This window comes from Elephantulus edwardii, unplaced genomic scaffold (genome assembly GCF_000299155.1).
Source record: "Elephantulus edwardii isolate Elephantulus edwardi_28Jun2011 unplaced genomic scaffold, EleEdw1.0 scaffold00030, whole genome shotgun sequence".
In the NCBI taxonomy this organism is placed as follows: Eukaryota; Metazoa; Chordata; class Mammalia; order Macroscelidea; family Macroscelididae; genus Elephantulus; species Elephantulus edwardii.
In genome coordinates, this window is record NW_006399780.1 from 12,072,195 (window position 1) to 12,088,736 (window position 16,542).

Sequence of the window (16,542 nt, forward strand, 5' to 3'; positions counted from 1 at the left end):
GAACAGGTTCAACCTGGAGAAGGTTAAACCAGGCTGTTTCTCGGAGGCAAGGATTCGGAAGCTTAGTCTGACATACTTTGGACATGTTGCAAGAAGCGACCAATCCTTGGAGAAGGATGTCATGCTTGGTACTGTGGAGGGAATACACTCTATGAGGTGGATTGATTCAGTGACTGGGGTAACCGAGGTAGGCGTGTCTGAGACAGTGAGATTGGCACAGGATAGTGCAGGGTTTAGAGCTGTTGTACATAGGGTCACTATGAGTCTCAGGCGACTCGATGGCACATAACAACAACAACAACAACAACTAGAAGCTATGGATATGAGAGCTGAACAGTGAATAAGGAGGACATGAAAAGAACTGACACCTTTGAGCTGTGGTGTTGGAGAGCATGGAACATTCCATGAACAGCCAAGAGAACAAACAGTTATGTCTTGGAGAGGATGCAGCCAGAATGTTCTTTAGGAGCAAGAATGGTGAGGCTTTGATTCACATACTTTGGGCATGTTGCTAGGAGGTGCTATTCCTTGGAGAGAGATATGATGCTAGGGAGGGTGTTGGGTCAGCAAAGGAGAGGAAGACCCTCAACCAAGTAGACTGCCACAGTGACTGCTGCAATGGGCTCTTGTGTGCCAATAAGTGTGAGACTAGATCAGGATAGAACAGGGTTCAGATCTTTTGTTCATAGGGTCACTGTGAGTCGTAGTAGACTTTATGGCACCTAACAACAAGAACTAGAAGCTGAGAGAGGCAAGGTAGGCTCTCCCCCATGTTGTTAGGTGCCATCCAGTCAAGTACAACTCATAGCGACACTATGAACAATACACTTGAACCCTGCTTTATTGTGTGTCAGTCCTTCCTGTTCAGTTCAGGTTCTTCCTCTCTTTCACTGACCCTCCATAGTCTTTCAGAAATAAGCTTAAATTCTGACTTCTGTTTTCCTTTATTGTTAGATGTTACATTTTCATTCTGATACACTTCAAGTTATACTGGGTTACACCAGCCCCAGGAAAGCAATACAATTTACATCTTATCAGATGCTCTGCTAAATAAACTAAAAGTCCTTGAATTTTAAGCATAATTTGTAAATAATTGATCTGATTCCATGCTGGTCATCCTATCTTTATACTTGATTTTGAAAATAGGAAAAAGTAAATGCCCTCAGAATTGATAGGATTTTGTGAGATGATTAACTTAGATTGTATAATAAGACCTCTGTCTGTTTTATTTTCAACTCTTTACCAACTAAAGATATCTTATGGGACTAGAAGTGCAGTTACAGGATTTTTTTCCCCTCTTATTTGAACAGAACCTTTCTACTAATTTGCTTATTTTCAGACAGTTTTGGAAGATTTAGTCTGGTAGTGCTCTTAAAAGAATCCTACAGGACTGGAGAGCATTATGCTGAGTAAACCAACTTAGTCCCACAAGAACAAATATTGTATAAAATCATTATTGTAGAGTGAGTATGAGGATCCAAGGAGGGGGAGCGGGGAATGGGGATATGCAGGGGAAGAGGGGATTAATCATGAGGTCGTACAATTTGATGAGTAGGGTGGTGGAGGGAAATTGGGAAAATCTGCTCTGAAAAAAAGTATTCAAATTTTTAAATAAATTAGTAGAAATAAAAAAGCAAAACAAAATAGGGGGCGTGGAAAGAAGAAGAGAGAAAGGAAAAGAAAAGAATGCTCCACTCATGCTCATCAAACTTGGCTCTTCTCCCCACCTCCTGCCTTTTCCTCAAATTTATTTCTTGTTGAAAATATTCAGGATCCTGAATCCCCCAGCCTGGCAGGCTCCGGCATCTTTCTTTCAGCGCCTCTCTGGATCTAGAGCAAGGATCTTGAATTTCTAATTCCTCAAGAGCATAGGTCTAGGATTTAGGAAAGAGAAGAAATCAAACAGAAACCAGTCATTCATTTCTGCCTGCAACTTTTTTAAAGGCTTTTACACCTTTGCCATAGTTTTCCCCTAAGTGAAGTCATTATTGAATTCTTTTCCCCCTTTCATTGGTTCATTTGTTGGGTAGATGTCTTAGGGAAATTCTCTCATGGACCTTCACTCAGTCCATCCTGATGAAGCCTGTCACCTTCATGTACTGATGAAAATACTGGTGCACATACTGAGGCTGAATTAACCAGATACTGAATCAAAACCGGATCAGTTCTGGTTCGTTAGAGACCAAGCCAAAAAGGAGGAGATTTAGGGTTTCTACCAACTTTTGCAGTCCAAAACTGACCAAACATGCAGTCAAGGTGCATTAGTAATTATTGAGGACTGGAATGCAAAAGTTGGAAACCATGGGGAAGGAATGTTAGGTAGTAAGAAAGTATGTAGTTGGTGACAGAAATGAGGCCTAGTGTCAAATGATTGTGTTTTGTACACTTAATGATTTATTCATAGTAAATACCTTTTGAAAAAACACAAGTGGTGACTTTGCACATGTACTTCACCCAATGAACTGCACAGGAATCAGATTGACTTTATTTGTGAGAAGAGTTGTTGGTCTGCAGTCAAAACCAGACCAAGTGCTGATTGTGAAAAAGACCATCAGTTACTCATGTGCAAGTTTAAATTGAAGCTGAATTAAAACTACTCCACAGAAGCCAAAATATGACCTGAATCTATTGCAGTTAAATTTAAGGTTTATCTCAAGAACAGAATTGAGGCATTGACCATAAGAAGGACTGTGGGAGGACAGCAAAGATATCATCCATGAAGAAAGCAAAAGATCATGATAATGAATGATGAGGAAGAAAAAAGCAAAACAGATGTCAGAGAAGACTATGAAAATTGCATTAGAGTATCAGGAAACTAAAGTAAGTGGAAGAAATGCAAAAGTAAAAGTTCTGGTGCAAAGATTACAAAGGATAACTTGAGAGGATAAAACAAAATATTATCACGAAAGAGCTAGAGTCAGAGAATAAAAAGAGAAGAACTCACTCAGCATTTTTCAAGTTGAAAAACTGAAAAACAAATTCAAGCCTCAAGTTGCAATCAGTACTAAAGCTATTACGGGCACAATCTTGAATGATGCAGGAAGGATCAAAAGAAGATGGAAGGAATACACAGAATCAATGCACCAAAAAGAATTGTTTGACATGGAAAAATTTCAGAAAGTACCATATGAATAAGAAACAAAGGTGGTGAAAGATGAAGTTCAAGAAGCACTGAAGGCACTGGAAAAAAATGAGGCCCCAGAAGTCAACAGAATACAAATTGACGTGTTTGAACTAACAGATGCAGCTCTGGATATGCTCACCAGTTTATGTATGCCAGGAGCTACCTGGCTGATTGACTGGAAGAGGTCCGTATTTGTCCTCATTCCCAAGAAAGGTGGTCAAACAGAATGTGGAAACTACCAAACATATCATTAATTTCTCATGCAAGCAAAATATTGTTGAAGATCATTTAAAAGCATCTAGAAGAGTACACTGACAGTGAACTACCAGAAGTACAAGCTGATTTTAGAAGAGGCTGTGGCACTAGGGATATCATTGTTGATATCCGATGGATCCTGGCTGAAAACAGAGACTACCAGAAGAATGTCTCTTTCTGTTTTATTGATTATATGAAGTCATTTGACCTTGTGTATCATAAGCAAATTATGGCTCACATTGAGAAGAATGAGAATTGCAAAACACTTAATTGTGCTCATATGGATTCTGTGCACAGACCAAGAAGCTGTTTGTGCGAACAGAACAAGGGAACACTGCATGATGCTGCCAGTCAGCCCAGTGGTGAGAATCTTTTTTTTCTTGGTGTTGAGCTTCAATCTATATTGAAGGCTGCAGTCCTTGACCTTCTGTAGCAAATGCCTCAGGCCCTCCTCAGGTTTGGCAAGCAGGGTGGTGTCGTGGGCATAGTGCAGTTGGTTGATGAGTCTTCCTCCAATCTTGATCCACATTCTTCCTCATAGAACCCACCCTCACAAATGATCTGCTCTGCATATAGATTGAAAAGATAAGGAGATAGTACACATCCCTGGTGTACACCTTTGCTGATTTTGAACCATGTAGTGTCTCCTTGCTCTTTTCTGACTACTGTCTCCTGGTCAAAGTATAGATTTCACATAAGCACAATCACATGTTCTGAGATTACCATTCTTCTCAGAATTAGCTATAATTTGTTATGATCGACACAGTCAAATGCCTTTACATAGTCAATGAAACACAGAAAAATATTCCTCTGGTATTCTCTGCTTTCAGCCAAGATCCATCTAACATTAGTTATAACATCCCTAGTACCATGGCCTCTTCTAAACCCAGCTTGCACATCTGGTAGCACTCAGTCGATGTGGTTGTTCCAGTTGTTTTTGGATAATTTTCAGCAGGATCTTGCTTGCATGTAATATTAACATTGTTCAATAATTTCCAAACTCTGTTGAGTCAACTTTCTTCGGATTGGGAATAAATATGGATCTCTTCCAGTTAGTTGGCCGGGTGGTTGCCTTCCAAATTTCTTGGCACAGCTTGGTGAGGTCGTCCAGGAAAGCATCTATTCATTGAAGTATGTCAATTGGTATGTCATCAATTCCTGGGGCCTTGTGTGTCTTTTTTTTCCCCCTAGTTCCTTCAGAGCAGCTTGAACTTCCTCCTTCATCACCACAGGCTCTTACTCACACATTGTTTCTTGAAATTCTTCTGTGTCAGCCAATTCCTTTTATTACAGTGAAGTGATTTTATATACTCCTTCCATCTTTTAATGCTTTCTGGATCATTTAATATTCTGCCCAATACATCTTTAAGTATTAAAACTTGAGACCTGAATTTGTTCTTCAGTACCTTCAGCTTAAGAAAAACTGAGCGAGTTTGGCCCTTTTTATTTCCTCTTTGCACATTTCATTATATTAGGAATACTTCCCCCCCCCCAACCCCGTTCAATGGAATGAAGTCCAAGCCTCATGTGGTTACCCAGAAGATAGCCTCTTTGATCTCACATGTTGCTCCTGTCTCTTTAACATATGTTCTTGGTATAGGATCTAGGTACTAGGAGCCTGCCTTATTTAGTGGACCTGGGCTGAGATGACCCAGTGAATAGGGAATTGCTTTCCCAGTCCAGAGGCAAATGATTCTCATCCGCCAGCTGCTCTGAAGGACCAAGATGGGTAACCTCCTCCTCTGCCATTCACAGCCTTTGAAAAGCTGCTGGAAAGTCAGCTCTGCATCAGTTCTGACTCCACAGCAGTGAGAGACGGTTAGGGGCTAGTACCTGAAAACCGTTCTCATGGCTGCTTTCCCCATGCACTTACCTGGCTTTTAAGATTCCCATGACCTCCAATGAACTCTTTCCTTGAAGAACTGACTATGCATTTAGTCCCCCAGACTTACACCGTTAGACTTGAAAATACAGTCATCCGTAGAATGAGGCAGCAAGCATACCTAGATCATTGCATGCGTAGAATGTTCTTTGCATGAAGATGATGTTCAGACTCCACTGACCTCCAGCTCTCAGCGTGGAGCAGCTATGAGGTCAGGTGGGCAGCCTGGGTTCCAGATGCGATACATTGATTCTCACTACCCTCCTAGAAAGAGAAGATTGTCATGAGGACAGGTGGTGAGTGGGAATGTTTTCTGAGAAAATTGTATTGAAGACTTCATTATAAGAACTGGTTCGTGCTTTTTTTCTTAATTTGCCTGTTCTGCCTGGCATATCTAAAACTTCCATCTCCTAATGTATGTCATTGCATGGACAGGAGGAGGATGAGAAGTGGTGGGTAGGACCGGGCGGGGACTGAGGAGGGCTGGGAGACAGGGAGAGGCCCTCCACAGTGCTCAGTAACTTAGGGGCAGAAACTACATGCCAGGGAGGATTCATTTGGGCAGATGTACTGTGGAATCCTCATTCCTCAGCTCTCTGGTAGGTGGTGGGTGTGTTATCTCTACCTGTGACTAACATGGAAAGTAGATATTTTGAGTATGTGTCATCTTAAGGAAACCCTGGTGATGCAGTGATTTAAGTGCTTAGCTACTGTGTAAAAGTTCAGCCACTAGAATCCTCTAGACGACCTGAAGGGGTAGTTGGCTTCTGCAAGGAGCACATCTTTGAGATGCTGTGGCACAGTTCTCTGTCCGTAGTGTCGCTGCAAGTGGGAATAGCCTTGAAAGCAGCAGCCTTACTTTTGGGTCTTAAGTTAATGGTTGTGAGAGAGTAGAGATACACAGACTCCAGATTCTTTTACCTGTTCAAGACTTTCAGTACCTCTCACCTTGAGTTTATCTCAGGTCCTGGCTCTGTGTATACAAGATTCATAAAGACGATGTGAAAGGTTGTCTTCTGTACTTTGATACCTTTGCTTTTATATCCACATTCACTCCACAAACTATTAAGCGTTGTCTACGTTAGATTTTCATGAATAGTTCTGAGTCAGAAAGAACATCTTCCTTATGTTTTGAATGCTTTATCTGAGAGAAATTTCTTCAAGGGGAATATAATGAAAAGTCAATCTGGTAATCAAATTAACTCTAGTTTGAAGAAAAGGCTGAAATAAAGGCCCCAGCACAAGTTTGGGTTCCAGATAATGTGGCCTGTTGGTAAGGAGTTGCGCTGCCAACCCAGAAGTACTAGGTTTGAACTGACCAGCTGCTTCTTGGGAGAAAGAAGGGCAGTCTGCAATTTACTGCCTCTGGAAGCCCGCTGAGTGGTCAGCTTTGAGTTACTAGGGACTTAATAGCACATAGCCACATTTAAAAAAAAACATTATTCTAACTGTAAATATAAATTTGTTTCTATAAATAATAATTTATTAACAATTAGACTTTTGAATATCAAACACTTTTGTTACACAGTGCACTGGTATTTTTCTTGGAAGTAATACGCTTTCATTTTGTCTCTTTCAGTTGACCAGATATATCACCTGGCATCTCCTGCCTCCCCTCCCAACTACATGTATAATCCCATCAAGACGTTAAAGACTAATACCATTGGGACATTAAATATGTTGGGTAAGTTATCATTTTCTTATTTTGCTATTCTTACTTTGGACATGTGGCCAGGAGGAACCAGTCCTTGGAGAAGGACATCATTCTTGGAAGGGTGGAGGGACAGCTCAGAGAGGAAGACCCTGGATGAGATGGATTGATAAAGTGACTGGGACAATGGGGGTAGGTGTGTTGGAGTCAGTGAGACTGGCTCAGGACAGGGCAGGCTTCAGAGCTGCTGTACATAACAGGTGACTCCGCGGCACATAACAACAACAACAAATGGACCTGAGAAATTACTAAATTTAACTTGCTGAAGTTGTTGAGATGAGGAACAGAAAGGGTGTCCAGAGCTTGGTGTTTATGTCTCTTAGACTCAATATTTGCAAGTGTCAAGCTCCATGAGAAGTATAATCACCTATTCTCCTAATTGAGGAAGGAAGTTTGTCCTTCTCTCTGTTATCATTGCTAGTCCCGGTCAGTAGACAGCACAGAGTGCTTCCCCTCTGCTGAGAAGGTACTGACTGTGCTCACTCTGACGCCTCTCCTTCCCCCACTCCACACTCACTCTGTGCCCTCCCTCTACCTTCTGTCCTCTAGCAAAACTACACATAATAAACAAAAAGCACATCAAACTCATGGCATTTAACAAGATAGCTGATTATGAAATGTAGTTGTAGCCAGGTCCCTCTGACTAGAGATATGCATGAAGATTATACTCAAGACCTTATCTCAGGGAACTTAGCACTCCACAGAGGAGCTAGAGCTTGCATGTAACATCAGTAGTATGGGGTAGGAAGCGAAAAGTTCTAAGAGGGAAACACCAGGGGAATGCTAGTAGGGGCTAAGGAAAAGGCAACAGCTGAGAAAGAGCTTGCACGGGAGTAAGATTTGGACATGGAGCTCTGGGAGGAATGAATGGAAAAGGGCTTTCCAGGAAAGACATGGACAGAAGCGCAAAGTAGAAGGTGGCTTGTCCGAGAAGAGGGAACTGATTGAGTCTTTGTTTTCTAAACTGAGAGGAACAGCGGCTAACCAGCCATTCTACCTGTGAGACAAGGTGACTGAATTTCACCTGACTTTCCTTGATTTCTCCTCGTCCCCAGGCCCGTGCTTGGCATCTTTGATGTGATGAAAGGTCTTTAGTAAGACCTTCCTTCATGCATTTCTTTGTGGATCCCTGCTCCCCTCCCCTAAATGTTCATATGTCCTCTTATTCTTGATACTTTCATCCTAGACCCGTTCAGGTCCACCCTGCCTCACCCCAAGTGCTCGTGGATGCTGTGTGTGCCTCTTCTCACTCTCCTAGAATGCTTCTGCCAGCACACACTGCCCTTCCACCTTGTATGCAGGGTTTGGTGCTGAGGGAGTTAGAGACACAGCTCCTCTTCTCTGGTGATGGTCCTCTTGACACAGAATAGCTCACCAGTGCAAGGTTTGGGAAACAGGATGTTAGGCAAAGGGAAGTGAACCTCTTTTGTGCTAAGTTTCATAGATCCTTTTAGGAAAATTATTACAACCTGAGACTCTGTATTTAAGAGAGTATTTGGGAAGCTCTTCATACATATCTAATCCTAGTTTAAAAACAGATAAGAAACCCTCGTGGCCTTGTTGTAGCATTACTAACAAAAGAACAGCGTGTCTTCTGTGATTCAAGTCCACCAACAGCTTTGAGGGAGAAAGATGGGCAGTCTCCTTCCATTAAGGTACACAGCCTGAGACATTCAGTGGACGTTTGCTGTTGATGATCAGAACTGACTTGATGGCAATAAATTTGTTTCTTAAAAAGATATTGGTGGAAACAAATCCATTCTGATGTCCCTGACTGGCACAAACAGCTGAGAACTCAGCTGCCAGCCAGAAAGTTAATGGTTTCACCCCACCCGAGGGCACCGTGGACGAAAGGCCTGGTGATGTGTTTCTGGAAAAGGTCACATAGCCATGAACACCCCGAGGAGCAGTTCTGCTCCACTCAAGTGGGTCGTCAGGAGTTGGAACTGTCTTGGAAACCAACAGTTTTGTTTTCTTAGGTGTGAGTGGCAAATGCAGAGAAGGGGGTCAGAGCAAATTTGACAAAAAATGGCGAAGGTGCCCTTTAAATTGAACTTTGAAGGAGATAAAGAGGAGGGAGAATGCGGGGGGAGGTGGGTGGGTGGGTATTGTGTTGCCTAGTTAGAAGTTGCAGGGGTAAATGTTCAGGAAGTATGTGGATAGCAGACAGTAAGGTAAGAAGAACCATGCCTTCTGTCTGCCGGTGTGGAGCTTCCTGATCACATCCTTAAGGGTGATATTTTGCGACAAAGGGCTTTTTATGAAGCTCATAAGTCATGGCCTATCAAAAGGACAGGTTGTGCATTTGTGCACCGTAGGTGCTGCTTACAACCATAAGCATCCAATGAATTGTTGTCCTGAAGATTCATTTCCATTTTTCTTACATTGAGTTGTTGGGGTTTATAATTTTTCCCATTTTCTTTTCAAAGCTGATTCACTGAGAGTAGGTAGTCAATAAGATATATAATCAGATACTTTTAACACTAAAAAAAAAATAAATAAATAAAATCTTAAGCTGGCTATAAAAATGGCCCTTGCACGTGTGCTTTCCTATAACTGACAGCTTCTCATGTTTTTGTTTCCTGCAGGACTGGCAAAACGAGTGGGCGCACGGCTCCTCCTGGCCTCCACTTCTGAGGTGTATGGAGGTGAGTGAGGGGAGCCATCTGGGGGTGGTCGCTCCAGCCCCAGTTGCATCCTGTCTCAGATAAAAGATGATTGCAGGACCTTTGTAAGAAAACCACGCCTATACTTCCTATTACAATGGATAATAGCTTTTGTTTCAGCATCTCCTCTGGCTAGGATGAACCGGCCCCACATCCCGCCCAGAAACTTCTGATGCACACCCTGGGATTGCTATAAATTACAACCTTGCAAATTAAAGACACACCTCTTAGGATTCCACAAAAGTCTCCTGTTATTTTATCTTTTTTAAAAAAAATAATTCTGTTCTGTAAACACCCCAGAAATCAATTAATCTTCACAAACTGTTTCTCTGGCATATGCTATTCTTTGGTGGAAATACTGTTTGTGGCATCTGACCTTCCAAGAACATGGTGAAGACATATGCATGGATAGCCTGAAATGTTTTTTGACGATTTCTAGAAGAATCATGAATGGAGTGTACCAGAAAAACGAACTTCTCTTTACCGGCCTGCAGCACACATCGCCCCCGCCCCCCGCCCCCAGCCCAGATCCAACAATGACACTATTTTGCCCTTAGAGTGAGTGAATGTTAAGGGTGGGAACTGAAGCTACCATCTCAATTCATGCTGATTCCTCCTCAAACCCAATCCCCGCATGAGTGCACTGTGTGGGGAAGTGCTTGCTTATCTCCGTGGCAGCCAGACTCCGACGTGATGATTTTTCTGCTTCACATTGTGGACAGAAGCAATAAGAAAGTAAATGGGTCAATTCTGAGGTGACCTTTGTTTTTTTAATTTTTCTTTTAAAGTCATCAATGAAACAAATAATCTCCTAAATGTAGTTATGTCTGTGCAATTTCTGGGGAAAAGACACAAGATCCTATACTTCTTTGAAATCTCTGGAAGTTAATGGAATGGTCTACCTTACCTCATGTATATATATATTCTAACCTCACTTATATTTATTCAGTTGTTTTTGGAATGGACAATTTAGGGGACTCTTGCGTTTCCCCTCCTTATTATTCCTTTATCATGATTTGGCCAATAAAGAACTTTCCGTTTTCACTTTGCATGTCCATGGTTAGTACCTTTTGGTGACACTGACTGGCTTAATAAAAGGAAAGGTGTAGGAATCTTTTAAAATACACATGTACTCTGGTGACCTAGTGGTAATGAGTTGCACTGACAACCAAAGGCAGCTAGTTTGAATCTACCAACTGCTCTTAGGGAGAAAGATGACAGTCTCCTCCTGTGTGATTTACAGCCTCTGAAAACCCACTGGAAGGTTAGCTATGAGTTGATTCTGATTTGATGGCAGTGAGATTAGAGCTGAGGGAGTCATGTCATGTGTCCAGAAGGATGCAGTGACGTCTCTTCACATTTCTCCTTGTTCCTCCGTCCACCTCTTTTACTATTATCTGCCTTAACATTTTTCAAAAGGCTTATTTAATCATTGTGATGTAATTAATGGCATTTGGCTTGTGCTTTAATCTGATCTTTGATGAGTTAAGTAAGCTGAAGTTTTGTAGCCTGCTTGCTTCATAACAGTAACCCCACAGAAGGCTAAAAAGAGGAGACGGATTGTAAATTAATTATAACTCTAAACCATTGCATTCTCTCCCCCTCTGTCTTGTTTTTTAGATTTCTTGGCAAAGATGTATATGCTTTACAGTCTGCTTTTATTGGGAGTGTGAATAAAATTCCTGATGTATCACATAAATTAGCTATTAATTCAAAGTCTAAAAATAAACTATTTTATAAAAATTTGCAACTAAGTATCTTTAAATAGTCTGTTCCCCTGGTACATTTTAAAGAGAGATTTGATTTTGCACATTAGAAAAACTGGAGTTAGGAAATAGAAAATAAGCTTTGGAGGAACAGGCATCCATTTGTCACTGGACCACTTGTTCCCGGCCCTCGTGTTCCTGGACCACGCATTCCCAGCCCACACTAGCTGGCCGTCTGGTTTACTTGTCTCTGGTTTCCAGATTTGTTTTGGTGATGGCATGTTTGAAAGTCATGGGGTTCTATAAAGATTTTCTTTTTAAAATTGTCCATTAGTTCAAAATACCACTTTTATGGCACATATTTTATAAACCATATATCTTTTTTCTATATTGTTGTTGTTCGGTGCCATTGAGTCACTTGTGACTCATAGCGACTCTTCGTACAGCAGCTTTGAATCCTGCTTTGTCTTGAGCCAATACCATTGTCTCTGATACTCCTACCCCCATGTCAAACCATCTCATCCAGGGTCTTCCTCCTTTTGTGCTGCCCTTCCACCCTCCAAGCATGATGTCCTCCAGGGACTGGTTCCTCTTTGCAACATGCCCAAAGTATGTCAGACAGAGTGTATTTAATTACAATTTGTATAAGCAACCTAAAAATTAAGCACAGTTTAGAAGAGAGAATGAAGACATAAAATTGAGAGACTTGAATCTTTTGATTGATTTTATTTCCAGCTATAAAATAGACAACTACCAGTATCATTTAATATTGTTGTTGTTGTTATGTGCCGTCGAGTCGCTTGCAACTCATAGCGACCCTATGTACAACAGTTCTAAACTCTGCTCTGTCCTGAGCCAGTCACACTGTCTCTGACACTCCCATCCCGATTAACCCAGTCACTGAATCAATTCACCTCATAGAGGGCCTTCCCCTCCTGCGCCTATCTCCTTGGATGGAGGAGATTTCATTGTAGGACAATGTAATGACAGCAGAGGAGAGGAAGACCTTCCACCAGGTGGATTGACACTGTGACTGCAGCAATGGGATTGAGTGTGTTAAGAGATTGTGAGGATGGCACAAGATAGAATAAGGTTCAGGTCCATTGTCTATATGGTCGCTATGAGCCATACTCTGTGGCACTTAACAACAAACAACAAAAATAGCAGCATTTGTAAATGCTTACCCTGGTCTTTTCAAGTGCGACAAGGATGGCCAATCTTTTCTAGTGGTGCGATTGTGTGTGTGCCCATTGGTAAATACTTACTATAGTCTTTCCAAAGTTCATAAATCTGTATTGCTAATCAGCTTGTAAGACGAAAGATGAAATAAAGTGTCGTTTTTCTCCTACCCCTAGATCCTGAAGTCCACCCTCAAAGTGAGGATTACTGGGGACACGTGAATCCCATAGGACCGCGAGCGTGTTACGATGAAGGAAAGCGTGTTGCAGAGACCATGTGTTATGCCTATATGAAGCAGGTAGGCTCTTAATCAGGCTCTGGGCGGTTTGTGGTTTCTATGAGCAGAGCTCCTGGGGTGGATGGTTTTGATGTTTTTAAGTAACGTCAAATAGAAATATCTCGAAAGGAATTAAATGTCATGATTAATGTTACCAGGAGATGATGTTGGAGAAACCCAGTTTTCATTGTTATGAATTATGAACATTCTCCCCCATTTATCTTTTTTTCTTTTTCAAAGATGGCTTCCCGGAGTAAATTTGTAGATTTTTAGTATTATTGTGTGCCAATGAACTGTATGCTTCTGTATTGTCAAATTGCTAGTGAGTGCATCTGTCTTCACATCAGTGGATTTTTAAAAAATTTTTATTTTGGTAATCTTACTCTCTCACATGTTGTAGTAGAAAGATCTCAGACTTGGTAGACCAAGGAGCTGGCTTCCAATACTGACTCCGCCATCGTGTGACCGCTAGTCTCTCAGTTCTTGTGGTGTTGGTAGAGTTGATTTATCATACCTCAGAGGTCTGGGAAGGAGCAGGTGAGACAGTTTAGGTAAGGACTTCTGGGTGTAGTCAAGTGATGCATCAGGCTAATATCCTGCATCTTATCAGTAACGTTGTCTTCCTTGTGCTTGCGTGAGTGCTTTAAGATCTTTAAGATCTTAATGGAAATAAGCCATTCATCCCTTTCATTCAAATTAGAAACATGGAGATTAATAAACATGGACACGAGACAGAGTGTTGGCAGATGCTAAGGGGCTGACCTGTGCTCTTGGAGACCTGAAAGCTGAGTGAATATCTGTTCTGGTGAGCAGCATTTCTCAGCTCTGGGGCCACACTGCAGGCAGACTTGGCCGAGGTATGCAGTGTCTTCTGCGAGTGTCTGTCCTAGAGCCCTTGGACCTCCCAGTGCTCGGCCCTCACAGAATGCCAGGGTGTCCTGCTCCAGGCGTTTCCACAGCCTGAGAGCTAATGAGGCGGTATGAAATCACACACATGTTGCTTTGGATTTTCCTCCCTTCCTCTTTCCTTTTTTGGGAGAGGGGTAACGGAGGTTTCTTTCTCATCACAATTTTAAGGCAATGGCAACGTTACAGACTCCCAAAGTAACCCTGTGGTGATGTATTTAAAACTTTGTTGTTTACTTCTTTGTCAAAACAGAATCAGTGCTAGGCTACTTTGGGAACTTGGTTTATATTCTTTAGTCTTAGGAATAGGAATGAGTTAATGAGTATCTATACCATTTTGAATATCTTGACATAAGAACAAGATAGTCTACTGGAGAGGCAGAACAACCTTTGTGTATATTTGTACAAAGAAATGAACTAAAGTTGATGTGGGGCAAGTAGGTTTATTTTAGTGTGTAAGGAGCTGTGGTAGCCTAGTGGCAAGAATCTGTGCTGTAAGCCCAAAGGCACGCAATTCGAGGCCACCAGCTACTCCATGGAAGAAGGGTGGGCAGTCTACTCCCATGCAATTAACTGACTCTGAAAACCCACCAGAGGGTAAGCTATGGGTTAGTTGTTATGATACATAACAACAACAATTAGTTTGGGGAGTAATATTTATGAATTGGTTTTGATCATAACAGTAGCCATGTAGCAGATATCCACAGACTTTCTGGGAAGGAAACCATGATAATTAAAGTCTAAGCTCTCTGCTGTTAGTTGTTGAGTTGATTACAACTCGTGATGACCCTGTGTGTTCAGAGTAGAATTGATCCATTGGGCTTTCAAAGCTGGGACCTTTCAGAAGCAGATCATCGTGTCTGTCTACCTCTGTGAGCATAAACTGCTTGCCTTTTGGTGAGTGGCCCAGTGTTAGCTTTTTGTGCCACTCAGAGACTCTTAAAACTGTCGTATAACCCCCAGCAGTTTATAGGTTTGCTCGTTTATCCCTGTGTTTAGCATGTTACCCAAGGACTGATGTTTACCTGGTACACTTTGCTGTGGTGGTGTCACGGTAGTTCTTCTGGACTTGTGAGCAGGTGTGATAAGGGTACCTGACCCTATGGTGCCCTCATTCAGCTATGTGGCCCTAATGAGTGAGGTATCTGAATTTTGTCTGGACCTGATGGCTTTGGCTGTTAGTAGTGGAAGTCAGGGCATCCTGCTAATAAGAGTAAACATGGCTAGAAGCAGTGGCGCTGAACACAATCCATTATTGCCTTGCATGAGATCTGAGAGACTTCTAAAAAGGACATTAGATGAACTTTCTATCTTCTATTCCCTATTTATGTTAGGAACATATTCTATTCTCCTATATGGAGAACCACGAGGTCCAAGACTGGTCCCAACTGGGCCCTAAAGATCATACCTGCCGCACAGTCTCTCTTTTCTCTGGATCAGTGTTGAGGAGGTAAATGTGAGAGCCTGTCCTCTCTGCTCGTAGTAACAGATCCCAGGAATTGAGAGAGGTTTAAATTTCTATGATAGCATGATGTTCTAAATTATATGGGGGGAGGTGGAAGGAGAAAACATGAACAATCAAAGAGGAAGGAAAATTGTTACCCCTGATCTCATCTTAAGGTTAAAGGCGAAAAGTAAAATAAAAGCCACCCTCTTAAGATTTTGAAGGATGAAGACATTTGAGACACAGAGGTGATGCTTTTATTCTACCATCAAGGGGGACACTGGTGGCCTACTGGATAAGGAGTTGCACTGCCAACCTAAAGGCAGGCAGTTCAAAGCCACCTGCTGCTCTGCAGGAGTAAATGGACAGTCTCCGTCTGTGTGATTTGCAACCTCTGAAAATTTGCTGGAGGACCAGCTATGAGTTGGTTTCATCTCAACAGCAATGAGTGAGTGGGTTACATCAAGGATGGATGAGAGAGCCTCCTTCCCATGGTTGGTCCACCTCTTGATCAGTGGTCTGGTGTGAAGGAAGCAGACGCAACATGAAGGTGGCCAAGTCTGACTTCTACCCATTTCATAAAGAGAAATAGTCCTCATCAGTAAGTCCATGGTGCTGTATAAATAGCTCCATAGTTAGATATGCCATCTCACATGCTCCTGCCCCGATTTTTAGCAGTCATTTGATCAGACTGGCAATTTGTTGCAAGACTCAAAGACATTACTAACAGTTGCATGGTTTATTAGGGAAATAGGTTGGCAAGTGGGGGAGGCAAAGACTATCTCACATCTCACAATGTAAGTCCAGGTTTAGTCCATCAGTCCCAAGTCAGTTTAACAAGGCACAGTCCCTCAGTGAAAGTCCAAGTTCAGTTCAACAGCACAAATGCAAGAAGCCTCTGATTTCCTGTCAACACCCAGAAAATCTTATCTCAGAGCCGTTATAAGTCAGGTTTTCCTAATTTCAGTTCAGCAAGGAAAAATTAAAAAAACAAACAAACAAACAAACAAAAAAAAAACCCTTGTGGCCACATCTCCAGAATTCCTCTGGTTACACCTTGCTACAGTCTCTTCACAGTCACTCCACCACCATCTCTCACCATATCTTTCCAGTCTCTCCACCACCTTATATGGGTCTCACAGCTGTTGACCAATATGTCCACAAGACCATATGTCCACAGTTAAGCATGCCCTCAGCGAAAAGCCAATTTTCAAGTGTTCTGACAGTCCAGTTGGCCTGGGACAAATCACTGGATGATTTTGCTGCTTCTCATTTCTTTTAGGGAGCTCTAATGACCTAGTGTATAAGGAGCTGTGCTGCCAACCCATAAACATGCAGTTTGAATGCAGCAGCCACTCTGCAGGAGAAAGATGGATCGTCTACTCCTGTGAG

General features: G+C 42.1%; 1 protein-coding gene across 2 annotated transcripts in view; it reads left to right on the forward strand.

Annotated features, from left to right (window-relative positions):
• Positions 1-16,542, forward strand: part of UXS1 (UDP-glucuronate decarboxylase 1) — a 133,829-nt gene that overhangs the window by 83,570 nt on the left and 33,717 nt on the right. For both annotated transcript variants that reach the window (XM_006883834.1, XM_006883835.1), the window contains exons 7-9: positions 6,841-6,945; positions 9,561-9,620; positions 12,700-12,821. In XM_006883834.1, coding sequence (XP_006883896.1) covers positions 6,841-6,945; positions 9,561-9,620; positions 12,700-12,821 — 287 coding nt within the window. The remainder of the gene's footprint in view (positions 1-6,840; positions 6,946-9,560; positions 9,621-12,699; positions 12,822-16,542) is intronic.